This window comes from Grammomys surdaster, unplaced genomic scaffold (genome assembly GCF_004785775.1).
Source record: "Grammomys surdaster isolate TR1022 unplaced genomic scaffold, NIH_TR_1.0 126298, whole genome shotgun sequence".
NCBI lineage: Eukaryota > Metazoa > Chordata > Mammalia > Rodentia > Muridae > Grammomys > Grammomys surdaster.
In genome coordinates, this window is record NW_021621098.1 from 6,137,818 (window position 1) to 6,165,687 (window position 27,870).

The window sequence follows — 27,870 nt, forward strand, 5'->3', positions numbered from 1 at the left end:
GACAGTTTAAAGTTTATATAGGGAACGGCACAGGGGGAAGGGGGAGAGCAGGAAACTTTGGTGCGGTCACATTTGATTGGATATTTTAAACTTCAGCAATAGGTGTAAGTTATCATTTTGGCGGGCATAGCAAGCTTTTCCTGGTGGTCATGATGACTCGTATTTTTGGCCATGAAATCTCATAAAGGAGAATAAAACACCAGATGGCCCATTTCTCATTTGGGAATGTTTAGACTTGACAAGGTTTGTCTTGGTTTTGTTCCTACATTCGTGGTCACCTTGCCCTAGGAGGAACTGGTTATTTTTTGTTTTGGCTGTTTTCAGAAAATTGTTGGTGGTCTGGGGGGTTCTGCTGAAGTATTTTGATTTTTTTTTTCCTCACAATAGTCTCACAGCCAATCCCGGCTATTTACTTTGAGAGAAAAGATTTGAGAGGATGGCTTCCAGCTGACATTCATTCTAAAGCCAAGAAAAAAGCCAGGTTCAGAACTAAGTCTTTTAGTTAGGAGAGATGACAGAGGTTCTGGTTAGTCAACAAAATGATGGACTGGGTATTAGGTCTATCTTGTACCTTACTGATACAAATTGGTATAGTCATGCTCTAATTGTATTTTGAGATAAAAGTTTTATCTTAACAGGAAGGGTGATATGTAGGAGGAGCAATGGTGGGAGGAGTAAGGAGAGGAAGAGGAAGGAAAGGAGGAAGAGCTAGGAGAAAAGGGGGGGAGGAAAGAAGGGGGGACAAGGGGGGAGGGGAAATTGAGGAGGATGTTCTCCTGTCTCCGCCCCAGTCAAAGATAGTTGCTATATCTAGGTTGGGTATTGGGTTACACTTTTGATTGTATGGTTATCTTGTTACTGAGCATTACTGAACTTATAAAGCCTTTAACATTAAAAAATAAATAAATAAAAATAATAATAAAACTGTACTGCTCTATAGAAAGGGTGTCTTGAGCCGGGCAGTGGTGGTGCATGCCTTTAATCCCAGCACTTGTGAGGCAGAGGCAGGCGGATTTCTGAGTTCGAGGCCAGCCTGGTCTACACAGTGAGTTCCAGGACAGCCAGGGCTATACAGAGAAACCCTGTCTTAAAAAACAAAAAAAGAAAAGATAAAAAAAGAAAGGGTGTCTTGGTGCTAGGATATTAAAATAAAATAAAGACTAAGAATTAACCACACGATGAACCAATTCTAAAATGATCTCTTCATTTTTAATTTCTTGAAAGGCAAGTTCATAGCACACTCCAAGCAATGGTTTGAGAAAGAATATGTCAAGAAAGCAAAGTTTTAAATGATTGTTTCAAATGAGTTTCCTGGAATTTCTGTCCAGCCAATAATTAGTCATCATTTAAATCTCTGTGTGGAGTAGCAAACATCTCAGAAGTGGGATGAGTCACCTAAATTCACACTCCTCTGTAATGCAATTAAAAGCAGTATAACAGAAACAAAAATAAATAGTGTAGAAAGAACATATTTGGCAATTTAAAATAATGTTAAAATCTTTCAAATATAAATTACATTTACTCTTTATAACCAGACAGAAAGTTAGGCTGTTTAGTGGGTCCAATGTGACTTCAGGAACTGGGGTAATGAGGTGAGAGCAAGCCACCACTGGTCTTCAGAACAATGCTTGCCTTCGCCAGCAGTGTGGAGGCTGGCAGTGGCCAGACAGCTGAGTGAGCTGGTTAAACCATTCCGTGAGCTGTCTGGACGTTGTCTCCACTATATACCAGGTGTAGTTACTCTGCTCTATTTCTCTCCAAATGATCAGCAATCAATATATGAACAATTTTAGGGAAATTCAAACTGAAATGTTTCACTGCCTTCTTAAAATGTATCAGATACGATTCTTACATTCTGCCCTTCTAGATACTTTGTATTTTCATTATAAACCTAGATGAGTAACATCCCAACCATTTAACCTAAATGAAGAAAACCTGAAAGTTAAGTTTTGAAGCTTAGTTAAGAAATACACCTATGTCATCTTCCCTGGCCATAAGATGGAAATGGAGAACCCCACACATCCATGGTGTACCACAGAAGGCACTGCTTACATCTATTTCCACTGTCCACTGAAGCCAAATGCCCATTCCTAACACCCACTGGGGTCTCACAGTCAAAGAGCTGAGAAGGGCTAATTTAAACAGTAACATCTACCTAAAGACGCATGGGAAAGCAGGAGGCGAGTGGAGCACAGTGCAGCCATCCAGCCTCCCCTGCAGACACTTCAGTCCCCACCTCCCATGTTTGGAAACACTGCCTATGTGAAAATCCTCATCAAGACATTTCAGATCATGAGTTGTGTAAAATCCAGACTCCTTTGGCTACACATCTGTACCTGTTAAAGAATTATATTATCCTTTTTGTAAGATGAGAGGTAGTGACATTTTATTCTTTCAATGCCGAGTTAAAAATTGCACACATCTGGCACGTGGGTCACAAGTGAGAAGCACAGAAGTGGCACTGTCCACTCCTGCTTTGCTATGTCAGGTCACCCACATTCGTTGGCAATGGCAGCTGGCCGTCGCTGCTGTACTATTCCGCATACAGCACAGGTGGACTTCCATCATCTTTCAGAAATGAGGCTGCTTTCCTTCCATTCTTCTGAACATGATCTTCATTCATTTTCTCCAAAGCTTCTATCTACAGAACCAATCATGGAACCCACTCGTCAAGTTTTGACTTTTTATGAACATACCTGACCAAGGTGGCATTTTCCTCTCTAACCATTACTAATGATGCTGGCCTTGATTTACAATCAATCAATCTCAATCGCTCTCTCTCTCTCTCTCCTTCTCTTCCTCCTTCTTTCTTCTCCTCCCTCTCCCTACCCCCTGTGTTTGCATGTGACATGTGCACATATACCTGTTTGCTTTTCACTCGATTATATTACCAAGGTCAGCACTGAGTATCTCTATGAAGCCAGGAACTGGAATGTGATCATAAAACTCCCACTCCACAGTGTCAACCCCATCTGACTGAGCTGCAGCTCTCTGCACTTCCTGCCTGCTCTTAGGTTCCCCCAGAGCTTGGCCAAGCTCAAGTTTCACATGAGAATTTCAGAATACTCTAACTACTCTCTGCGTTGTGGGTAAAACGCTGGGGGAAATGTCTTTTTAAAAGACATCCTCTCTCTATGTAGCCCTGGATAGCCTGCAACGCTCTATGTAGATCAGGCTGGCCCCAAGCTCTCAAAGCTAAACCAGTCTTTGGAATTAAAGGGTGTGCCATCACAGCTAGCTGTTGCTTTTACATTTTAGTTTTTGTCCAATCCTAAGGTATCAAGAGATCTCTGAAGGAATCTGGCCTTCTGCCTCTTTGTTCCCATGGCTCGGTACTACAATGAAGGACTATCTGTTTGTGGCTACTAGCTTTCTACCTTCTGCTAAGGGCATGTGGGTCCCATGAGTTTCCATTTTTACATCACCCAGAGTGCTCCTCAGTCAACCTCCTCACATTCTTCAGGCTGAAAAAAATAAAACTAAGCTGGGAATATGTTGTTGTTCATCCTTTCTTTTTAGACCCCCGCCATGGAACACACTACGTAGACCATGCTGCCCTAAAACTCAGAGATCTTCCTGTCTCTGGCCTCCTGGGTGCTGAGATTAAAAAGATGGGCCATGCCCGGTTTTCTATTACTTATTTTAAGCAAACTGGCAACTCTGAAAAAAGTGTTTTGGTGTGTGTAGAGAAGGAAGATGTGTTCCTTTGGAGAGTGCAATGTGCAATCTGAGCTCTGGGCATGTCCCCAGGAACAGCAACAAGGCGAAGAGCTGTGTAGCACTCACCTCAGCTAAGAAATCAGCTTCATTGTCTGCTGAGATGTTCAGGCCAGAAACAGCATTGAACAGCTCCCGTTCATTAAGGGCTTCCTTTACCCCTCCTTTCTGGAAGAACTGACAATGGCATGCAAATGGTCAGAGACATCAGCAAAGTTCTCACAGACCAGCATGGACAAGGCACCAGTAAACTCCTTCACCATTTTGCAGGCATTTGGTTAACGGGCCCACGTTCTATTTGATACTGTCCATCTTTAGTACCTGCTCTGTTTCCTGGTATCTCTCTTTCACTTATAAACATGGTGCCTATGTTCAATTACTTCAGCATGGCATCATACAGACAGATGCTACATTCACTTAATCCCATGAATTATAATTTTTAAGCAGCCCACAGGTTACCTCCAGTACAAAGTTATTCTTTCCCTTATTTCTGCTGCTAGAAAATCCTGTCCCTTAGAAATGGGAAGTGAGAGTGACAGGCACTGTTCCTCCTCCTCTTAGAGCAACGTGGCAGGAAGCAGCAAACTCACCATTTTCCACTGTTGGTTTATACACTATGTATGCATTAGGTTAACTCACTACGGAAACAGCAGGAGTCAAACCAGAACCATAGTCTCTTAGAAACAGGCCACATGAGTCACAGACTCAAGAGTCCATGAAAGAATTTTGAAAATGTCCCTTTTATCTCCTTATCTGCAAGGTAGCTGGTAGCCCTTCCTTATTTCTACAAATATGGCTCTCTTAGGATTGAGGAAAACATCTGAACCTGTTAGGTCCTTTAAAAGATATTGCTTTGCACGCCTACCTGTGAAACATTTCTACAGTCCCGGAATAAGAACTCCAGGCCATGAGGATGGGTTGGTTCCACCGACTGGCTGACGTCAATCAACCAGACCTAGTAAACAGAAAGCACAGACTGATATGTGTAACTCAGTAACTCCCATCAGGAAATGTAACCTGAATAGTAACTAAATGTGCCACTTACCTTCCCAGCATGCCACAACATGTTATACTCGCTGAGGTCAGCGTGCACCAGGGTACATTCCTTATACAACTGCTGCATCAACTGGAAGAAAGGACGACAACATTTAGGAAATGATGGCACAATTGAATTTACCTCTACTAAATGAATTAAGTTACTGATTAAAATAAACACTTCAATAACTACTTTCCAAACAAACAAGTTAGAAACTTATTCCTTTCTTTGTCACAGTAATGAATTGGACCCAAGGACTCACACATGTTCTACAATTGAGTCACAGCCTCACTCAAACCCTTCCTCCTTGTTGCTATGAGTGTTGCTTAGGAGGATGAGGAATAGCAAGACACAGCAGAGAATTAGTGTGTGACATTCTGCTTTCTTGCTGGGACAACAAAATCAGCCCATGGGCCAGATTCCAAGTGCATCTGTTGCCTAGCAGGGGACCAAGGTAAGCCACTTCCCTCTGTAAAAGGATAAGTGTCTCACTAAGACCTCCATACACAATTCCTGCGAAAAATACTTGCTTCCAGTGATGGTGGAATAAGAATAGAGATGTTCTTGTTTGTAAGCTGGTGTCTTATTATGTAGTATAGTCTGGTATTGAACTCATCAACTTTTGCCTTATACTCTCAAGTGCTGGAATTCCCAGTGTGTGGCACATGCGGCTAACAGGCTTTTTAAATTAAGGAGCATTACACATTCAACATAGTGATAACCCCTAACCTTATACTTGAAACCATTTGTTTGCTCCCCCTAACAGAATCAAAGTTGACCACTTTGTCTCTTCCACAGTCACCCAAAGCAGCCAGAAAAGAGTTTCTTTTTCGTTGCTCTTCTTTTGGCAGTGGAAGGTGGTTTATCTCTAATGGTATCCTTTTATGTAAGTGTACGTATTCATGAATGTATACATGTGGGGTATACATGTGCATGCATATGGGAGCCAGAAGTCCATGTCTGGTGTCTTCCTCTACTGCTCTCCACCTTGTCTAGAGACAAGGTCTCTCTCCCCATAAACCTGGAGCTCATGGATTCAGCTAGACTACCTGGCCAGCAAGGCCCTGGCATCCTCCTGTTTTCTCCCCAGGGCTGTGATTGCAGACACACGCCATAACACCAGGTTTTTTAGAGGGACACTAGGAGTGCAAACTCAGCCTTGGGCTTGCACAGAAGTATACTGGCTTTAATAAAGTCCACTCCCTGAGCCCACATTTCCTGTTTGCATCAGAGCCCAGAAGTACTGTGATGAAACCAAGCCCCCTGAAGCCCAGGCCCCTCGATGATATGTTTTTATATTCACATGAACTGCTGTATAACACAAAGGCTCTGAGCACACTGTGTCCCATGCACACGGGCCTCTCCGGGGTTCACTGAGAACACTGCAAAGAAACAATGACAGCACCAGGGGCCTTTCCCTAAGTGGGAGACCTCAAATTTAATTCAGTCATCACTCCGAACACTCCTGACAGGAGCTTTCCAGTCTGAGCATCTGACTCAGTGACTACCTGTCACTCCAGTCTTCAGTTTCATCGTCATTCTGCCATAAGGATGCCAACCTACTTCCTCAACAGGAGCTGTAGGCCTTCTTTACTGTTAAGGAATTTCTAAGGACTCGACACAGAAGGATTCCATCTGCTAACCCTGACTAAAGCTCAGAGAAATGTAGTTTCATATTTTAAATCAGCAATGCTAAGAATGAAGCCTGCCCTTGCTCCATGAATGTCTTAAGTTGTCTAAAATCATTCAATACACAAAACACAAAACAACTCTGTTGAGATAGAGTGTCGCTCAAGAGTTCAAGCTGGCCTTGAACTTGAGGTCCGTCAGCTTTAGCTGCCCAAGCTGTAGGATTAGAGACAGGCAGCTTTAATTTTTTAAGAAACGATTTATTTTGACTTTGTATGTATGTGCATCAGATCCTCTCACCTGGAATTCCAGGTGGCTGTGACGCAGCTGCCATGGTGCACGGGACAGGAGCAGTTAATGCTCTTCCTTACTCACTACGCCAACTCTCCTTCCCTACCTCCCTTTCAGACCATGACTTCCTATATAGTCTACTTGACTGAAGCTTAGGATGTAGACAAGGCTGACTCAAACTTGTGGCTATCCTCCTGTCTCTGCCTTCTCAAGTACACAATTGTGTACCACCATGCCTGATATAAAGACACTTTAACGTCATTAACCCATTACAAGATTCTGTTTATCCTTTTACACCACCTTCAGAAGGTATGATTCTGAGATTTTTAAAAGGTTATTATCATTACTAAGACAGGCTCTTGTGCTATGTCCCCAGGTTGGCCTTGAACAGCTGGGCTTGAGGGCTGCAGCACAGCTGGACTTGAGGACTATAGCACACTACTCACAAGTCAGTGCACACATGCTACACAGGCACAGCTTACATCAAGAGTCTGATAGTAGGCGTCTTTCATTTCTTCATCACTAAGCTTCACTTCTTTTAATTTAGGAGCTGGAACCTGATCATGGCCAATGAAAGACATAACTAAAATGTGCTTCTTAAGCAGTACAACTGTTGGACAAGGAATTCCAGCCTTCTGCATTCTGTATAGAAAGAAATAATTAAGAATATAAAGATCAGAAGGAGAAAACATCCATTAATTCAACAAACACCTAACTAGGGCCTGCATTGAGCTGGTATTATATTCTACACAGAAGATGTGAAAACGAAAACAGGTAAGACAGCCCCTGGTTGGGACACTCGACAGTGCAGTGGCATCATGAGAAGGTTGGCAAAGGTACGATAGGTGCCTAGCATATACTATGATTCTCCAGAAAGACCATTTAACAGAGAACTTTCACACATATGATATGATGTCTAGGCAGATGGTGCCTTAAATATCAGTGAAGAAGGAAAATGGCTTTTCATTTATAAAGTAGCAATTCTGATTCAAAACATGGAAATGTTTACTGACAAAAAGCCTCATGAAGCATTAGAAGGTAAAAGCCTTTTGCTATTTCTGTAAGTCAGCTTAAAAGGCAGCATGGATCTTAGCCTGGCTAGCAGTCCTGGTACAAAGGGCAATTCCCAAAGTCACCTGCAGCAAGACCATTTTCTTTACCTTGTAAGATTGTGCATCTCTTTCTCTGCCCACATGCGGATGATCTTACGTGGATTTAGTTTACTGAAGCGATCTTTAAACCTGAAATCATCTTTAATGTACTTGTCACGGTTCTTAAACTCATTAAGGGTTGTTTTAAATACTTTGATGGCACATTCTGTTGGTATAGCTTTACCATCTTCCTTTTCATCCTCCAGGCTAAAGGGAGTAAGAAGAACTAAGTCAATACAGGCTGCCAGTGCATGGTAAGACTCTATCCCAATCAAGTATACCTACTTTGTCTCAAGGTTTTGTCTTTTTTATTTAATACCTTCAAGTATTGTATCTTAATAAATGTTCGGTTTTATGGAGTTCTAATATGTTTCCTAGAATGGCCTGAAATTCCTAGACCCAAATGATTCTCCTGCCTCAGCTCCCCAGGACATGGAACTATAGACAAACACTATTGCTCCTAGTTGGTTTTGTTTCTTTTAATACAAGTATAGTTTCATGACTATAGAATTAAGCTTGACAAATAATGGGAAAACATACTTCTTAAAACAAACTACTATGACCTTGGATGATTTAGGAACAAAACTTAAGAAAATCAACACAGAGAAACCCCTTTTAAAATATAATTCCTTCCTTCTTGGTAGATGTGTAAGGGTGAGTAAAAGGTGTAAGGACGCCCTATGAGTACATGAAGAGGCAGGAGGGAGCAGAAGCAGAGCATGAACGGACACTAGAAATCGCCAACCAGGATGTACAAGGTGAGAAGCACTGGAAACAGAGCAGGGTCAAAGGGGAGGACTTGAATCATAGTCATGAGAGACTTGGGCCCTGTCTAAGGAATCACTACAGTTAAGTCCTGGCTAGAGAGAGAAAATTAAAGGTGGAGATGAGAGACAGGGTGAGAAGACAGGCTGCAAAGAGCTGGGACATTTGTCCAGAGGCAGCAGCCATCATGAGGGCTTATCACATGACCATCATGTTAGAGTAGGAAGAGCAAGGGAGGCAGAGGAAGGGCTGACTCAAGAGGTTTGAATCGGTGATAACTGGGAAGAAAGGAAGGTGGATGGAACTCTAGTAACATTTGCCTCTAAATACCTGCAGGCATGCTAAGCTGGAAGAGAAAAGAAGTGCTTCCAGAAGACAGAATCTGAACTACACCAGCATTCTCTTTGTGTATTACATTCTCTTGGTTATTTCTCTATTCAATCTCAAAAGTTTACAGCCCTTTAGTAGGCTCTGTGGAACCCCTTTTGTGTGCTATGTGAGATCTAAGGCCTCTATCTACGGAGGGCACTTACCTTTCCATATCTGTTCCTGATTTTCTCTACAATGTCAGGCCCCTTTATACAACCCATAATTGGTTTCCTTGGAAGTCTAGCAGGTGTCTTCAACTCTCCATGCCAAGAACAACGGTAGCTTCCTAGATCTATTTTTCCCCTAGGCTCTCATCTCAGGAAATAACACCAACATTGGCTATGCTGGCTAAGAGTGCCCCATGTCCAATCCAACAGCAGAATCTGCTGACTGTACTTTCTAACCATAGCTTCTTATTCTTTACTTCACTGTCACCAAGACTAAAGCAACACAACAGTTCATTTAAACTGCCATGAAGACTTTTCCATGGTCCGAGGGACTGAACCCAGGACTCTCCATGCTATGTAAGTACTGAGCTACATCCCCAGCCAAGACCTTTTTTCTTTTTCTTTTTCTTTTTTACTATCATTCACTTTCCTTCTAGCAGCCCAAGTCATCTTTTGAAAATAAAAATCGCACCTTTGGTTCCCACTGTGCTTAAACAGCAGAGTCCTTTCAGGTTCACAAAGCTTCCTGTTCTAGCTCCTTCTGCTTCCCAGGCTCCTCTCTCTAGTCTACAGCAAAGCACAGCCTGATCTTCCAGGCACACTGGGTATGTCCTTCCTGCGTCACTTCACCAGACTTCCCTGCTCTACTCATCAAAACCGGAAGACTGTCACACTGAAACCTTGTACAGCACATATCTGGCGTTCTCTTTATTTACAACCTTGAAGGCAGCAGTGTTGGAGGCTGTACCGTGTTAGAGTGCAGTGGTGATGGGGACTGTGCCGTGTTAGAGCAGGGAGTTGAGCTCCCAACCACACCCAGCAGATGAAAGCTGCTCAAACATTGGCAAGTGGATGAGGCAGTTTTCAGGAAGAGATGAGAGGCTTTACAAAGAAATAGCCTCAATACTGTAACTATGTTATAGACAGACTAGGCGGACTTGAGATGAGCTTCCTGTCATTGGACAGTTTACCCACAGAGTAAATAAAACCCTATTTAAAAAAAAAAAATCAGAGATAGACAGTCCATGTACCTTAGGCAAATCACATATCCCTCTAATTTTCTGGGCTCTTTTTTTTTTTTTTTTTTTGGACAGGGATTCAGTTAGCCTAGGCTTGCCCCACATTTACTGTGTAGCTAAGGATGAGCTCAAAATCCTGTACCCCTTACCTCCATTCTGAGTGCGGAGATTATGGCATGCACCAACATACCCAGCTCCTTTTTTCCCTAATACAGGGTCTTACTGGTGCTCAAGTGAACTCTTCACTCACAGGAAGCTGCAGCCACCTATGTGCATCCTGCCCGACTTCCTATGCCGACTTAAGGAGGCCCCTCACCACATCTACCTACCGCGCTCCCTACGTCTCTAACATTTACTGTCAGGCAAAAGGACAGATCTGATGACGAGTACAAAATTATCAACAGAGCTGAAGCTTAGATTATAACCCTGACGCAGCCTCCCTCCCTCCATCCCCACCTCTCCCAGGGCAACTGTCACAGTGCTATCTTTCTAGAGTGATGACTAATCTTGGTTTTTAAATTCACTGTATTTGTAATCAGCTAAAACCCAAGCAGCGGGCATGCTATGAAGAATAATTCTCTTCCTTCTCTCCCTCCCCAGTCCTCCTCCTTCTCCACTTTTCTCTTCTTCCCCTTCTTCTTCTTCTTCTTTTTTTTTTTGGCCAGGACAGGGTCTCACAATGTAGCCCTGGCTCAAACTCAGAGATCTTCCTGCCTCTCCCTCCCAAGTGCTGAGATTAAAGATGTGTGCCACCACCGCCCGGCGAGGGATTATTCTTGATCATATTATTTTACGTATGAAGATCCACCCTAAATCTGGGCCAGACTTTCTGGTAACAGCCCACATAAAAGGACAAGGAAGGCATACTTGCCCTCACTCTTGCTGGCTCTTGCCCTCAATCCTGCTGCTGAAGTATCCCTTCACTGGTGTGAGAACCTACTTCTTCATGATTCCAATGCAAACTGAAGACCAGCAGCTCCCTAGGAATTCCCAGGAGCTCCAGAGACATCCAGCCTCCTGGAATGAACAATTATCAGATTCTATCCTTTCTATCAGGAGGCATCCACTGTTGGGAGTATCAGACCTCAGTTTGTGAGACACTCTAATAAATCATCCTCCTTTAGAATACATACATATGTATGTATATGTAACTCTATCATTTCTGCCCTTTTAAAGAATTCTTACTAAGCCAAGAGTGGTGACCCATGCCTTTAATCTAGACACTAAGAGGCATGCAGATTTCTGTGAGCTCGAGGCCAGCCTAATCTACAAAGTGAGTCCAGGACAACCAGGGCTGGTCACACTAAGAAACCCTGTCTTAAAAACCAAAAAAAAAAAAAAAAAAAAAGTAATAGTAATCTGACTAATACACATACAGAAATACCTATGTGGATAATCACCTACAGATCATGTGCTATGTACTTCTCCATTTTTGTTTTTTTGTTTGTTTGTTTGTTTTTGCTTACTTTAAAAAGAAAGTTGAGGTCTGACTGACTTCCTCATGATGTCTTTCCTGAATGTGTCTGGCAATCATCTTGCTCGTATCTCTTCCTACCCTACTGTGGTCTTTCTTTGTGTAATAACTGCATGCTTTTTCTCTGTTCGTCAGTGCTCTTGCTGCAGAGAACTGCCTCCTGTTATGGAAGAGCCTGACTGACTGTTGAGGTGACATACAAGACTGTGTGTACTTTTCCTTTTGTGTGTCTGTGTGAATGAGGGTCAGTAGACAACCAAGGGCATTGGTCCTGGCCTTCTACCTTGGGGCAGAGTCTCGTTGCCTGTGGTCAGGCAAGCTGACCTGTAGGCTTCCAGGACTTCTGTCTCCAGCCCCACTCTGCCATAGGAGCACTGGGAACGCTCACTCACATGTGCACAAGCACTTTAGTCTCTGAGCCAACTCTCCAGCCCCAAGAAAATATACTGTTAATTAAAAAAAAAAATTCAAAGGGAAAACTCATGAAACCCCAAGAAACATTATTTGTTACACTAGCCAGCTCGGCATTTGAAAGGGAGCAAAACCATCTCTCCATTCAGTGAAGCCTTCCACTATTTAACAAGGAAGGAAAAAACAAGGCACACAGTGTATCCACAGTGGTTCACTGAGAATTTAGCTTCAAGGGATGCCTGTAAAAGTCCATTTAAATTCAAGGATCTCTCTACATGTTCCCATGTCATTTAAAGCAGCATGGTTGGGGATGCAGAGATGGCTCAGAGATTAAGAGCACTTGCTGTGCCCCCCATTCCAGAAGACTGGGATTTGTTCCCAGCACCCATGTAGGACATTCACAAACACCTGTAACTCCAGCTCCAGGGAGGCAATGCCATCCAGTCTCTTATTGTCAATAGTACACACACGCACACACTAGCACACACATAGGTCAAAAGAAGGAACAGTACCGTCTAGAATACAGAATGGTCTACTAATACCTAAAAGTCCTTAACACATGTTAACTGGGGGGGAAGATCACTGCATCAGATAAGTAACACACATATACAAAACTTCTGAAAGACTGGACTCAGAATCGGTACTTACAGAAAATAAAACAAGTAAGTTCAGGTAACATGAAGACTTTTTTTTTTTTTTTTTTTGGTTTTTTGAGACGGGGTTTCTCTGTGCAGCCCTGGCTGTCCTGGAGCTCACTCTGTAGACCAGGCTGGCCTCAGAAATCCTCCTGCCTCTGCCTCCCAAGTGCTGGGATTAAAGGCGTGCGCCATCACTGCCCGGTAAGACTACTTCTCTAATACTTCCTTGTAAAGGTTAAGTCATGGACAATCTTTTGCTTTACAGTAATTTGCACATTAAGTCATAGATGTCTTATTTTAAGGAAGTGTGTATTGAAATGTATAAGGAAGAAATCAATGCTTACAAAGATTAATACCAGTAATTACAAACCATGATCTCACTGAGCTCCACAAAACTCGCATAGTGGGTATAGCTGGCTCCAGGTCAGGGGCTGAAAGAGGCCACGCCCTGCCACACACACCTCCTTCCTGTTTGGTTGTTTAGGTTTTGTGCTGGGATTGGACCTAGGGTTTTCTTTAGATGTGCTAAGCATGTACTCTACCAGAGCCACATCCCAAGGCCCAGCGCTGCCTTCTACCTTCTTCCTTAGAACTTAACAACCCAATCCAATATGATGTTTGTACATTACAGATATGTGTAAAAATGATAATTAAGAAAACTAAAGGCAAAGACATGATTATAAGAATGCTTATAAGTACAAAATAAATAAGAAGTAATGTCTAACCTTTCTATAGTAATGATCTCTAAATGACTCTACTTGCTACACAGCATTAAGTTTGATTATATGCAAACTCATCATCCTGAGGAGAAAGGTGTTCTCACACCATGGGACTGTTTTGTTTTTTCATTTACCTCCCTCCATATGCATGAAAGACAACAGATTCCTTTCCTGTACTAATACAGCCAGTGATTGTCTCCAACATTCCAGAGTTGACCATTTTATACATAAGTAAGCGTGTCTTAGGATCAACTGCTTTTTCCTGTAAGAGATAAAGTTCTATAAGTGAAATGGTCAACATGAAAGACTTTTTTTTTTTTTTTTGATTTTTCGAGACAGGATTTCTCTGTATAGCCCTGGCTGTCCTGGAACTCACTCTGTAGACCAGGCTGGCCTCGAACTCAGAAATCTGCCTGCCTCTACCTCCCAGGTTCTGGGATTAAAGGCGTGCACCACCACTACCCAGCAAGACTCTTTAAAGGCATATGCAAAGCAGGCTCTTTTATAAGAGCATGACCATGATGATACACTTCTTTCCTCGGGAGCCCCTGGATTTCAGCTCCAGTGTCATAAGGCTAAAAAGATGGGTTTGGTGACAGTCCCTAGTCTGGGCCATGAAGTCACTGTTTCTATAGCAGACAACCTCAAAGGCCAGAGCTTGTTGAGGAACAGCCCCAAAGGGACTTCAAGTGCTAACAGCAGACAGAGCCATAGTAACCCTTGTCGGAAGGTAAGGAAAGCCAATGAAGGCAATCCTAAGATGGCAGAGCAGAGTAGGTGAGATGTAGCATGTCTGATTGTGGACATAGGCAAAGACTGTGTAAAGGACTCAACCCCAATCTAATTCCTGGCCAGGCCCACCTGCAGCCTGCTATGGAAGTGTCTGAAGATTTGCTGTGCTTCCTCCACACTGAACTCAGGGAGAAACCAGCACCATGAGTCTCCATATGCAGAGTGGGAGGCTCTGATGTATTGGGAAAACTAGCCTCCCAAAGAGCATCTGCTCTGACCAAGGTTTCCCCTTCCCTCTCACAGCACTGCTGGCTTCCTAGCTTTGACTCCCCACTTTGTAGAAGATCTTGTGGGTCTGGAAAGGAATCTCTTCAAGGAAAGCAAAACCTTGAGTCCTGCACCCTACATTTACACTCATCCACTCTACCCCGTCCTCACAGGTAGGACACTAAGTAGACAAGGTTCAGAGACAATGACGGCTCCTGGGTGGCACTGTGCACAGTTCCAGTCCTGGAGGCCACAGATACAGTGTTCAGGACTCCTGTCCATTGGAACATTCCTCCTGGCCTCCAGTAACCCCCAATTTTGTCCCAAGATAATCAATTAGCCCCAGAGGAGAAAACTGAACGGGAAGCATCACCACAGCTCCCCTGCAGAGATAGAGCATGAGAAGGGACTAAAGGAGTTGGGGTCACATTACCTGCTGCCTCCTTCTGTGGCAGCAATGTGTTCCTCCCTCAGCCCCCACACTATTGCCAGAACTGTGGGTGGGACATAAGCCAAGATTACAGCCAATATGGACTGGGGCAGTGAATATGGTGCTAAGTGGTACAACTGGGATGCCAGGCAAGAGTGTACAGATGGTATATCTCTAGATTTAATGTAGACAAAGACCCACCCCTTCCCTAACCTCTGACCTTTCTTGATTGCCTTGCAACATGTTCTCTACCTAGCTAGGTACCCTCCACTGGGGACCCAGGTCTCTTTTCTACCTTTAATGAAGGTAGAAATTATACAACAACTCTGGAGATATTCTGAGGCTATAAGACAACAGCTTCTTCCTTCCAGTCCTGAGCCAATACCAACCTTGTGACATCTTTCCCTGAGTACCCTATGTTGGTCCCTATCACTGAGCCTTTAAATGAGGTTCTTTGGCTATAACTTCCACATTCTGTCCTTAAAAAAGAAACTGGAAGTTAAAACAAATCAAAATCCAAACATTGGCTTAATCAAAATCTTATTTTTACCAACTTTAGCCAAGTTTACATAACTTTCTCGGTAGTCTTACAGGTGTTTTAAAATGTTATTTTTTTTATTTATGTGTACATGTGCATGTGCTAAGGCAGTTTTGAGCTGCCTGATGTGGGTGCTGGTAATTGAACTCTGAGGCTCTACAAGAACAATACATGTTCTTTACATTACACTGAGCCATCTCTCTGGGCCACTTACAGCTTTTTTTTTTTTTTTTTTTTTGAGACAGGGTTTCTCTATGTATCTCTGGCTGTCCTGGAACTCACTCTGTAGACCAGGCTGGCCTCGAACTCAGAAATCCACCTGCCTCTGCCGTCCAAGTGCTGGGATTAAAGGCGTGCGCCACCACCGCCCGGCCTTATTTTCAAAATAGATTTTATCTTCATTAATGTAAAACACTAGAGACTATTAAGTTATAAGTGTCAGTGTAATGGCAAAACCTTTTTTTTTTTTTTAAATCTAGAACATCTGGGCTGGAGGGATGTGTGGGCAATTAAGAGCACTGGCTGCTCTTCCAATGGACTTGAGTTCAATTCCCAGCATCCACACATCAGTTCATAACTTTCTATAACTCCAGACCCAGGAAATCCAAGGGTACCAGGCAACCACATGGTACACAGACAAATGAAATGCCCATAAATATTAAACAAAACAGATCTTTAAACATCTGGAACATTCAACTAAACGCACAGTGTATGCTCTAAATTATTGTCATTAAAAGAAAACATTTTTTTGGGAAAAAAACCTTTATTCTAATTAATTCACAAATACTATCATTCAGATGGCTTAGGGAGGCCATATAACCACGGGCTCTACCACAAGTCCTTTCATCTCTGTGAACTTTTGTACAAAGATGGCATTATGAAGCAGTAATATTATTACTAAAAAAATTGCGGGGTGTAGTGACACATGCTGTTAGTCTCAGCACTTGGGAGATTAGAGGCATGTATACCTCTGAGTTCAAGGCCAGTTCCAGTTCCAGGACAGCCAGCGTTTAATTCATTATACTTTTATGTCCAGTTTTCAAACATTTCTTCGACTGCATTAGCCCAGAGAACAACTAATGGATTTTTTTTTTTTTTTGGTTATCACTAATCCAGGCTGGCCAGGAAATCACTGTTAAGTTCAGGCTACCCTCAAACTCATGGCAATACTGCTATGTTAGCCTGAAACTCCAACGTGCTGGGATTATAGACATGAGCCACCTGAGCTCAGTCTGAACTCCTTGACTAGTCTAGTCCCTGGCAACCAGATGGGACACTTTACTAAAACACTAGCAGGAGTTAACCTCATACAGGTTCTGGACATGTTAAAACTTTTTGAATCTCATGAAATCAAGGGTCACCAACTGTTTCTGCTAAGCCTATTAGGTTCCTTAAAGGTCCTGGTAGGTGATGTCAGGGTTTGAAGGCTCCACTGAAGCCATGTTTTAACAGCCACAGCACCAGCTACTGTGGTTGTCACCTGGGCCATCACATCTGGCTCCTGGGGTGCAACAGCAGGTGAGCCAGCTGTACATGATGGTTGCTGCTGGAGGCTGAGCTGTGAGTGCTGTCCTGGGTACCACTTTCATGGGAGGGGCCACACAGGAAGTGGGGCTTCCCTTCTACACCAAACCCTATGAGACTGGCAGTGCTACTTCTAGAATTGAAAACTCTGTAATATGTGCTTTAAATAACTGATTGACTGAATGTTAAATCAGAAAAAGCCTAAAAGCAACATCACTCTAGTAGCACTGATTTGGAAAGCCAATTTCAGGGGAATGAGTGGGGGTAATCACAAAGTTTTGTTTTATTCTTTGCCCCTCAAACACTGTTTGTAATATGAATTTTTCAACCAAAGTGGAGGAGGTGCTAAGAATGCTTACAGCGGTAGAATGTTCCTTCTTCTCATGGAGACGGGCGCTTCGACGCTCTTCTGAGTAGGCATGTTGTTTTAAAGCATTAAAAACGTGGTTGGATAGTTTTAAATCCATTCCAATTCCATCCCCTACTTGAAAGCCAGGTGCAAACTGACAAAAACAAAAAAATCAGGAGTTAACTGTTTTACATGGCCATGGTGTTGGAAACAACGGTGAGAAGTTAAGTCTTGCAGCAGATTTCATATTCAACAGATGACCTCACACAGAAACAATCCACAGGCCCAGGGAGCAGGGATCCCAAACACAGAGGAGCAACGCAAAGAAACTGCAGCCCAAAGGTTGGCATATCCTATACAGAGAAACACCTCACTATATCTAAAGTGAATGTCTCTCAGCAATTGCTCTGTACCATATTTTTATGCCAAAGAACACCATTTTATAAAGCCTACTCGAAACCTTAATGAAAAAAACCACAATTCCATAAACTATTTTTGAAGATTAAGTTGCTACAGTAAACTGTACTATCACCTCTATGGCAATTATAGTCCACTTGGGTAGCTGCTAGACACCCTGTGAATATTTAAATTTGAGTTGCTTACCATGTCAGAAGACAGGGACAGGCAGCCTTCCTCATCAGAATACAACACAACCACATCCAATGACATATTTACTAGACAGCATTTGTGTGCTAAGGTCTGCATTCTTACTGACCAAAGTATTTATGAAAGACAATGCTTTAAAAAGATTTATTTATTTATTTGGGACTGGAGAAATGGCTTCCCAGTTAGGAACACTTGTTGTTCCAGAGACTCTGAGTCAGTTCCTAGCACCCATGCAAATAGGTTCACAGTAACCTTTGACTCAGTGCCAGGGGATCCAACATCCTCCTTCTTGGTCCTCCACAGGCACTTGAACACCTGTCCGTCTGTCTCTCTCTCTCACACACACATAAAGTTAAAAAAAAAATTTTTAAACTTTGTGTATGTGAGAGTGTTTTGCCTATATGAATGTACCACGTGCATGCCTGTGCCCATGGAAACCAAAAGAGTATCATATCCTCTGGAACTAGAGTTAAGGATGGTTGTGGGGTGCTGGGAAACAAATCCAAGTCCTCTGCAGGAGCAGCAAGTATTATAAACTGCTGAGCTATCTCGACAGTACCCAAGACTTTTTGGTTTTAAGATTTATTCTTAACTGTATGTGGGTACATATGCACAAGCACATGTGAATGCCCATGGAGGCCAGGCATCAGATCTCTTGGAGCTGAAGTATATAGATGGCTGTGAACCACCTGATATGGATGTTGGGAGTCAAACTTAGGTCCTCTGGAAGAATAAGTATAAGTATTTCTTCTTCTAGTTCTTTTAGTTCTTTTCCTGCCTCCATCACTGTGTCTTGTAAATAACACTCTTCTGTAAAAAAAAAAAAAAAAAAAAAATGTACTAGGGGCTGGAAAGATGGCTCGGTGGTTAAGAGCACTGATTACTCTTCCAGAGATCCTGAGTTCAATTCCAGCCAATCACATGGTGGCTCACAACCATCTGTAATGGGAACTGATGCTCTTTTCTGGTGTGTCTGAGGATAGCGACAGTGTACTCTTAGAATGAATAAAGACATCTTTAAAATATATATATAATGTACTAGAACCAAGAATTCACTCTTTCTTTCTTTCTTTCTTTCTTTTTTTTTTTTTTTAAAGATACAGTGTACCCAGGCTAGCCTTGAAATCACTATGAAGCCAAGGATGACGATGAATTCCTGATCCTCCTTCCTCTACCTCCCAAGTGTGGATTTTAGGCATATGCCACCCATGCCCGGCTTTATTTCTTAATTTTAGATCTTGTAAATCAAATTAGTTTTGAAACTTTCATCACATGTTTTACTCCACATTCTGCGCTCTCCTTTGCAGAATGGATTTGACACTTATGTGGGGTTTACCCCATAGCACCGTGCTCTCTTTTGCACACTGGGTTTGGGACTTGGGCTGTCATCTAGACCATCTCTGTGGTCTGAAGTGGTGGCCACAGTACAGAGGAGACACAAAAAGGAGCATGAGTTTAAGGCCAGCCTGAACTATGGTGTGAGACCATATGAAATAAATAAAAGAAAATAAAGCTTTAGAAATGTACTGTACTATATCCAGAATGCTGCTGGCTTGTTTTTGTGTTCACTATGTATCCCTGGTTGGCCTGTAACTCACTATGTACACCATATGTCTCTGCCTCCCAATACTGGGATTAAAGGCATGGCACCACCATACCTAGACTGGAATGCTATTTTTAAAATGTATTTTTAAACTCTTGATTGAGAGAGAATACTATCTATAACTTACATTTTCCATTCTTGCTGTGTTTTTTCTTCCACATACTACTTCATCATGCTTAGTGGTGATATCTTTTCCTTTTCCAATAAAACCCTTTTTGGGAGTAGGAACTGGCTTTGCTAAAGGCAATTGAGAAAAGCCAAGAATATAAGAACAGCAATAGTAAAGTTTTGGATTCAGCAAGACACTGGAGAGACACTTGACTCTAATAGTGTGAACTATCAAATGAGATCCAGATATAAACAAGAATTTAAACAACTTCACTGGAGACATTACTGTTAAGTATTCCCCCTTCCCAACTGTGCCCTAGAAACAAGCAGCACCTGGTCTGTAGGGATCGTCTCGAGTGTCCTGCCAGTCAACCTCATCTTCAGAGCTGTCACTGTCTTCAAAAGGATGAACCTTCCGATAGTTTTCAAATGAAATGGAAACTTAAAGGTAAAAATGGTTGATGGTTTATTTAGGAGTGTACAGAGGCATTTCCTACCACCCAGTGGAAATGTCACAATGAGATCTGGTACCTTTGCTATCACCGTTGAACTTCTTTTCTTCACGCCTAAGCTGTGCATCATATTCTCTGTCAAATTCCATCTGTAGCATCTGAGCCAGCATTAGGTCGCTGGAAGTGTCAATGTTATCTCCAGAAATGAATGGTCCTTCAGCAACACTGTTCAAAACAAGGTGACATAAGCTGATCTGATTTGCTATGCAAACAGCTACTGACTGGGAGAGAAGAAAGCATCTTTGAAATGTTAAAATCCCACTGAAGAAGAGGCAAAAATCTACCAACACATTTACCGTCTTCTGTCCAGCCAGCCCCACAGCCAATTCCAAGAGCTGCAGTTAGGAATGAGAGTTGGGAGAGAGACCTACAGACTCTGTCAGGGAATCCATACAGAAACCCAGAATGCTTATTGTCTATAACGTAGCCAAAGTAGAAAAATAATAATAATAATAATAATAATAATAATGAAGAAACAGACAACAAACACTAGAAAACAATACCTCAGTAGTTCAACTGTTGTATTAACAAGAACAAAACCCAGACAAACAGTGATTTGTCTAACATAATATAAACTCAGAATCTCTTATCTGAATTGCTTGGGACCAAAAGTACTTATATTTTTGAAGTTTTCAGACCCAAAGTCTGAAATAACTGATGTCTTAAGTATTCTTGATCTGAAAAATTATAATATGAAATACAAAGTCTGAAAATTTCGGAGTGCTTTTTAGAGTGTCCAAAACTTTAGGGACTATTTGCTCTGTACTGAAAAACAGGATGAATTCGGTATAGTGCACTTTCTTTTGCATTGCTGAGTGTGTACTCTTACTCTTATGAAACGACAGTCCCCAGACAGACTCTAAAGCTGTGCTACAGCAAACGCTGTATGTGTCACGTACACGGCTTCAGGGAAAGCAGCTGCTTCTTCTTCCAACTGCAGCTCTTTAGCCAACTCCTCACTCATCACCTCAGTCAGTGAACAGGATGCTGTGTTTTGAGGGGTAGCCCACGGGCACTGTTTAAACAAAAGAGAAAAGCTTTATAATATTATCTAAGTAGTTGAAAACAAGGTTATCTTTTGAGAATTAAACTAGTTAAAACTATCCAAATGAGTGATTCACTATTTACAAAATTCACCTTAACAGAAAGCATCCTTTATTGTTAATTGCATTTTCACTTGCTTACTTTGTGTGCAAGCTCCACAATGCAAGTTAGGTCAAAGGACACCTCCTGGGAGTTGAGTCTCTCCTTCTACCATGTGAGTCCCAGGAATTGGAGTGAAATCAGACTGCCAGGTCTGGCAATGGATGCCTTTACCAATAACCCATGTGAACACCTCCCAATGCAAATTCTATTGAGGGCAAATGTAAACTGAGACAAGCACCTGGCCTTTTGGTGGGTGTGTTCTCAAAGTTGAAAAAGTACTAGGCTATTACAGAGCAACACCCAGGAGGCAAGCAGCTCAAGTACAACTAACTCTCTTTGTTCTAATCGATTTTTCATAAAACCTTTCTGCTTGTGATTTAGCTTCCTTAGTAGATTTTCTTACGGGAATAGACTGTATCAGCAGCCGTGATTCACTCCTGTAATTCCAGTGTTTAGGAGGCTGAGGGAAGAGGATTGCTGTGGGTTTGAGGCCAGTCTGCCCTACAAAGCAAGGATGTCTCAGAAAGGAAAAAGAAATTAATTTTACCAACTAATACAATTCTAATCCTACACAAGAGTTATGCCTAATTCCAACATAAGCATAAGGACATGGCTCATTATAAAAGTGTTAATCCTCCTTAAGATGTCTGAGTATATGCTAAAATAGAACCAAGAAAAAGCCACAAAATACGTACTGCCCACTTAAGGATCTGAGAATCAGACTTGACAAAGTATGATTACGAAAGAGTAATGTTCCTGAGAGGCTTCCTCAGCACTGGCCTCCCTTAGTGACAAGGGAAACTGTCTCAGCTTTCCTGAGACACAGATTCTAGACTATTTCACACTTTTCTAAAACATCCAATTCACCATTTTCTCCTTGTTTTGATTCCATTTTCCACGATACAGCGTTTTTACCAAAATGTAGATTTTACTAGTTACATTCCCTTAGTTAAACTTGGTGTTACTTTCACTGTCTGAGCTCATTCCTTAATGAATGCGTACTACAGAATTAACAAGCATCACTATCTATATTAGCCACAAAACTATCTAACCAAGGTGAGACAGCAAAGGTACATGAGACTCTGAGACAACTGGACAGGGGAACCACCCATGCTCAGGTTACAGAGCACTGTGGAGAGGGTCAGAACTAACTTGGGCAGGCTGCCAGGATGAAACCTGAGGGTGATCAACAATTATTTCATGCCTAAGGGAAATAGATCCAGTTTTGTCTGGACTCAGCCTAAGACAGAAGAGATGATCATGGACTCTTACACACACCTACAATAGCCATTGCAGAGCTGGTCTATCCTCATGGAAGGCCACACCTAGAGAGAAGAGACTTCTTGAAAGTTGACTGAAGCTCTCTGTAATGTGCAGAACATGGCTTTCTTTGGCCTTCTGCTCTTTAACCAGAAATGCTTGGTTGGGGGGGGGGTGGTGAGAGATGGTTCAGCAGTTAAGAGTAACTGGATGCTCTTCCAGAGGATCCAGGTTTAATTCCCATATTCACAAGGAAGATCACAGTTGTCTGTAATTTCATTTCCAGGAGATTCAACACCCTCATATAAACATACATGTGAAGTAAAAAATACATTAATTAAAAGAAGTTCTTGGTCTGATCAGTTCCAAAGTCCAAGCTCTAAAAGCAGATGACTGTATTCTCCCAGTCACAATTCTCACCACAATGCCAATAAGGTTAAGAGCAGCCTCCTGTCTCCTCCCCCCTACCCCCTTTGTTTTGCAGTGGTGGAGACTGAATCCAAGGACCATTCTAGGTAACTGCCATTCCAGCATGAGCTACATTCCCAGCCCAACAGATAACATTTCTGGTATTTCTTATATTTAAGCCATATTTAAATAATGCCACAACTGAGTGTCTACATTATTTCTTTATTGGTTGGTTGGTCTTCTCAGATCTCAAAGAAATCCAGATTGGTTTCACTCAGTACCTGTGGCCTCTCCCAGCACTTCTCAGCCCCACTCCTTAATCTACCTCTTTGGCCCAATGGCTGGGCTTCCCTGCTCCAGCTTCTGATTGCTATACAATCCAACCATTCTGGCCAGGTGATTTCCTGGTCTCTTGGTTTGTGACTCTTTTCTTGATTTGCTTGCCTCTCCCTTCTCTTGCTTCTTTCTCTTTTTCCCCACCCTTGGCCAAGACCAGCATGAACCCTTCCAGATACCTCAAGCTGTACTTTCCCTCAGATAACAAAACCCTTCTCCTCGACCATCTCTTGGATCCTCATTCAAATTAGGTCTCTGTTTCGTAGTTCTAGTTGTCCTGAAACTATGTGGACCAGTCTGCCTCTCACATGCTGGGATTAAGGGCATGAGTCACTACATCTGGCCATATGATCTACATTTTAAAGGCTTAGAAACTGAGACAAAGGAAAGCTCCATTAGGGCAGCTTCAGAACTAAAGTTTATCATCAGCCAGGACAGAGCATGAGCCCTCTCATCCTTAGGACTCAGCTCAGAGCTTCAGACACAGGAACATTCAAGTAATTACTGCATGATACATGCCACAGGAAGCAATGCAAAGATAACCAAATGTAGTCTGAAGCTGCAGGGGTCTGGTGCCTTTCTGCATTTCAAATTGCTCAAGTCCCTTCCTCCATCTTGCCTGTCTATTTCTGAGGCTCAGAGTCTACTGTTATTACCAGATTCTAAAGACATTAACTATTAGCTGATACACTCCTCAGAAGAGCCAACAATGTCAGGCAGGAATTTTGTTACTTTGAAGTAGTGGTTTCTCTATTCCCCAAAGATAAGTCCAAAACCATCAATATAAGCAGCACATAGAACTGCACACTCACAGTGACCGTGTCCTGTGGAACCTCACACTCTACAGCTATACTTCCCCTATCTATGCCAACCATTCAACTGGGCCACCTCCCACTGAAGCCACCTCCCACTGAGGCAACTTCCTTGAATTGGGTAAGTTACAATTTCAGGCTCCCACAGTTTAAAATTAAATTGAAACATTTAAAAATAGCTAGTAAAAGCCTTCCACAAAACTCTCCTAAACTCTCTGAGGGACAGCTTTGGGGAAGGGAACATTCGACAAAAGTCTCATCTGCTGAAAGGGGCTCAGAACATGTACCAGAGACTTCTCCTATGAGCTAGCACCAGGGGTATGTAGTGGAGAGTGCTGTCAATCTCTTGAGACTCTTCACTGAGGAGTTAAGAGGCAGTGGGCCAGTGAGATGGCCCAGCTGATAAGACACCTGTGGAGCAAGCATGACAACCTAAATTCAATCCCCAGAACCCAAGTAAAGCTGGAAGGAGAGAACCAAGTCCACAAAGTTGTCCTCTGACCCCCAAATGCAAACCACGGCACGTGTGCACCACCCCTAGCATCATACATGCACACAATAACAAGAAACTTTTCAAAAATGTAAAGTGGCCATAAACCTAAGACAATAGGAAATCTCGGACTCCTGTCCCATTGGTGACTCGTACAGCTCTGTTCATCAACATATTTATGCATAACATTGAGCTCATCTGAGAAACAGGACCAATCCTTACTGAGTGCATCTGAGGTCAACTGTGGCTGTTAATATACTCAGACTAATAAATGCCTAGATTTGAGTCACTCCTCTGGGTGTGTCTATCAGGGTTTTCCAGAGACAACTAGACTTAAGTGTTCTGTTCCGCTTCCTTCCAGATCCTCAGCTCTGACTTCCATGACATGCTGTCTCACACAGGCCCAAAAACACAGTCAAGTGACCATGATCTGAACACTCTGAAACCATATGCCAAAATCTTTCACCTTTTAAATGGTCCTCTCAAGTATTTTGGGTCTAGCTACATAAACCTAACTAACAGTGTACCTGGCAGACCCACAGCCAAGTTCCTAAATCCTTACCCCTGGGATGGTCCCATCAATTAATCTGATGAGGTTCTACCACTGAGTTCTGCTCCTCAAGGTTCTTCATCATGGCCACATTTATCAGTCTCTAGCTAGTGCAGGTTGAAGGGGAATCAGCCTTCTTTCCTTTGGTCTGTTCCTAGCTGCTTATCCCACATTATAGAAAGGTTTTTACTGATGGTATCTGTAGGAACAGACTCATGACAGTGGTCTTGAAACTTCACCTCCCACCTGCCTTCAGTCCTCCCACCTCAGCTGACGTAGTTCTGGGATTACAGGTATGTACCACTAAATACTGATAGTTTTATGACAAGGCTCTCACTAGGTAGCCCATGTTGGCATTGAACTCCTGATTTTCTTACATTCAGCCTTGGAACTACAGGCACATAATACCATGCTTGGCAATATGTTAAAACTAAAGTCCATACTTTATTAATATTTCTTTAAGCTTTCCCCTAATACCTTCTTCTGATGTAGAATTACGACCAGAACACCACATTAGATTTGTCATGTCTCCTTAGGCTCTCCTTGGTTTTGAGTTTCTCAGACTCTTTGGTGTCCACAGCAGTCCCATGGATTCATTTCTACAACTCGCTGTCAGAGCTAGAGACTTCCCAACTTCTGCTGCTGGTTTGACAGTTCTCCACTATCTTGGTCTATGACCTATAACTTTTTGTCTGTAATGGCAGTGTGGCATTCTGTCACTTGTACCCTGGAAGAGCAGGTCACTGGGACCCTATCTGGAGAACTGTGAGGTCAAATTTTTTCAGCAAACTAAGACATGCTTTTTCTTTGTAACTTGTATTCTCTCAAGTATAATAGGGTTTTCCAGAGTTTACATCAGATCTGATGACATCATCATCCTGTGGGCTGACTGAATGTGTAACTGCACTCTCATGCTAACTCTATTGTATTTCTCTCTACTGTGTCCATCTTCAATTATATTTGCTATCTATCTATCTATCTATCTATCTATCTATCTATCTATCTATCTGTGGGACAGATTTTTCCAATATCCTTCAATCAAAAAAAACCAACAAATAAATAGAAAAGTAAGCTCCCTTCTATTAAAGTATGCACTAGTGACTCCTTAAAGTGTGAACAGTCTGTCCTCAGGGCCTCTGCGTCTCCTCCCCAGGCATTCACTGTGGGTCTCCATGCTTAGAGAAGGAAATGGTTATGTGAAGCTGGTTTTGGTAGTCTGTCTACCAAAAAACTCCAGGAACATACTTTTTGATAAATGAAGAAAATGGGCTTTTACAGTTCTGGTGATATATACTTAGAGGAGAGGGTAATGGACAATGCCTATCTGGTATTATTTCTTTAGGAAGTGAAGCATGTTCTCAGGGTACAGTGTTTTCAATGACATTTTCCTCTAACTTCTTCTGGAGAAACTCAAAGAACCTGGCTTGTACTTTTGTCCTTTTATGTATTCACCTTGACCTCATCAACAAAGTCAGAGTCTCACACACAAAGTTTATCCATGTTATGGCATATTTACCAGTACATTTAACTCTTTCTACAGGTTTATAAACTTATAAAACCAACTTTTAAAAAACTGAACAGTTCGCCGGGCAGTGGTGGCGCATGCCTTTAATCCCAGCACCTGGGAGGCAGAGGCAGGCGGATTTCTGAGTTCGAGAGTTTGAGGCTAGCCTGGTCTACAGAGTGAGTTCAAGACAGCCAAGGCTATTCAGAGAAACCCTGTCTCCAAAAACCAAAAACAACAACAACAACAGAAACCTGAACAGTTGAGCCTAGCAGTGGTGGTGCATGTAGAGAGGCAGAGGCAGGTGGTCCATTAAGATTAATAATTGAATAAACGAAACATTATTGTGTGTTAGCATGCAAAAAACTATTACGAGGTTTTAGAAGCCTGGATCCCCTTCACGACCGTAAACCTCAGGGATACAAATCCCAAAGGAAGCACTATTGCTTTCAGCAAGTGTTACCGGTCTTTTCATCTTAACCAGTATAACATGAAAAAGAGGAGGCTCAAAATCAGACGTGAACAGAAAAGGATCGTACGAGTCTGGCATTCGAGAGGTACGGAGAAACCAAGTCTATGGCAGAACACAAAAACTCATAACCATTTTACTGTATTACTGTCCACTTTAGTATAATTAGCTAGAGCGGGGAAGGTGTACCTAGATTTTTATCTTTAACATTTCAAAAAGCAAGACATTACCGAACTGGGATAACCGCACTCGTCTGAAAGCGACAGTTTCCTAAAGCAATTTTCTGTCTAAGCTTTCTCCGGGTTGGGCTCACTCACTTGGCTACTGAAAAACAAGAGCCAGCTGTTTTCCCTCAAACCTCGGCGTCCATGTGGGACGTTCCGCTCCGGTCTAGAAACAAATGGAGAAGACAAGGCGCAGATCCAGTCGAATCCCCGACCACCGGGGCGGCCTGAGCGAAGACGTCAGGGTCCCGCCCCAGGCTCCCCCGACTCACGTCTCCTGACTTCAGACCAGCATTTGGCGTGAGCTGGCTCACTTGCCGTGACCACCGCTCACCTTACTGGGTCCCCAAGCTGCTGCGGGCCCGGGCTCAGGTGAAGACACTCCGACCAGATCCATTCGGGAAGGAAGGCAGAGACGAGAACGGAGCTGAGAGGTGACAGGAGGGAGAGCAGGCTCCGCCGAGGACACGGGCGGGGAACGGGCAACCCGCTGCCGGTGCCGGAGGTGAGGTGACAGATGGCGGCGGCGGCGGCCGCGTCCGGAACTGGACCGCTTCTCTTCCGCCCTCTAAGCTAGGGCTCTCACTTTTGATTGGCTGCTTGTATCCCGGGAGGG

The 27,870-nt window shown here is 42.8% G+C and overlaps 1 protein-coding gene across 4 annotated transcripts; it reads right to left on the reverse strand.

Moving 5' to 3' along the window:
* Nucleotides 1-1,187: 1,187 nt before the first annotated feature.
* Nucleotides 1,188-27,795, reverse strand: Riok3 (RIO kinase 3). Of its 4 annotated transcripts, none has more exons than XM_028759495.1 (13): nucleotides 27,589-27,795; nucleotides 20,955-21,070; nucleotides 20,075-20,220; nucleotides 19,877-19,984; nucleotides 19,563-19,672; nucleotides 17,237-17,380; nucleotides 13,521-13,648; nucleotides 7,834-8,031; nucleotides 7,156-7,315; nucleotides 4,763-4,843; nucleotides 4,583-4,672; nucleotides 3,787-3,894; nucleotides 1,188-2,641 (listed from the first exon to the last, which is right to left on the reverse strand). In XM_028759495.1, exons 1-13 carry the CDS (start codon nucleotides 27,649-27,651, stop codon nucleotides 2,534-2,536), a joined length of 1,560 nt encoding a protein of 519 aa, XP_028615328.1. In that variant the 5' UTR covers nucleotides 27,652-27,795; the 3' UTR covers nucleotides 1,188-2,533. The 4 variants fall into 4 exon arrangements, with proteins under 4 accessions (XP_028615328.1, XP_028615327.1, XP_028615330.1 ...); XM_028759496.1 differs by lacking the exon at nucleotides 1,188-2,641 and adding an exon at nucleotides 2,689-3,464 and having other exon boundaries at nucleotides 27,589-27,784; XM_028759494.1 differs by lacking the exon at nucleotides 1,188-2,641 and having other exon boundaries at nucleotides 2,688-3,894; nucleotides 27,589-27,784.
* Nucleotides 27,796-27,870: the final 75 nt, after the last annotated feature.

Excerpts from the sequence above, each read along its gene's own strand:
- Riok3 (XM_028759494.1), bottom strand. The coding sequence starts at position 27,651 with ATGGATCTGGTCGGAGTGTCTTCACCTGAGCCCGGGCCCGCAGCAGCT. Across the intron at positions 13,649-17,236 it reads AGAAGGAACATTCTACCGCT|GAAAAAGCAGTTGATCCTAA; the intron begins GTAAGCATTCTT and ends TATCTCTTACAG. Across the intron at positions 4,844-7,155 it reads CCTACTATCAGACTCTTGAT|TTGATGCAGCAGTTGTATAA; the intron begins GTAAGCTGTGCC and ends CCTTTCTTCCAG.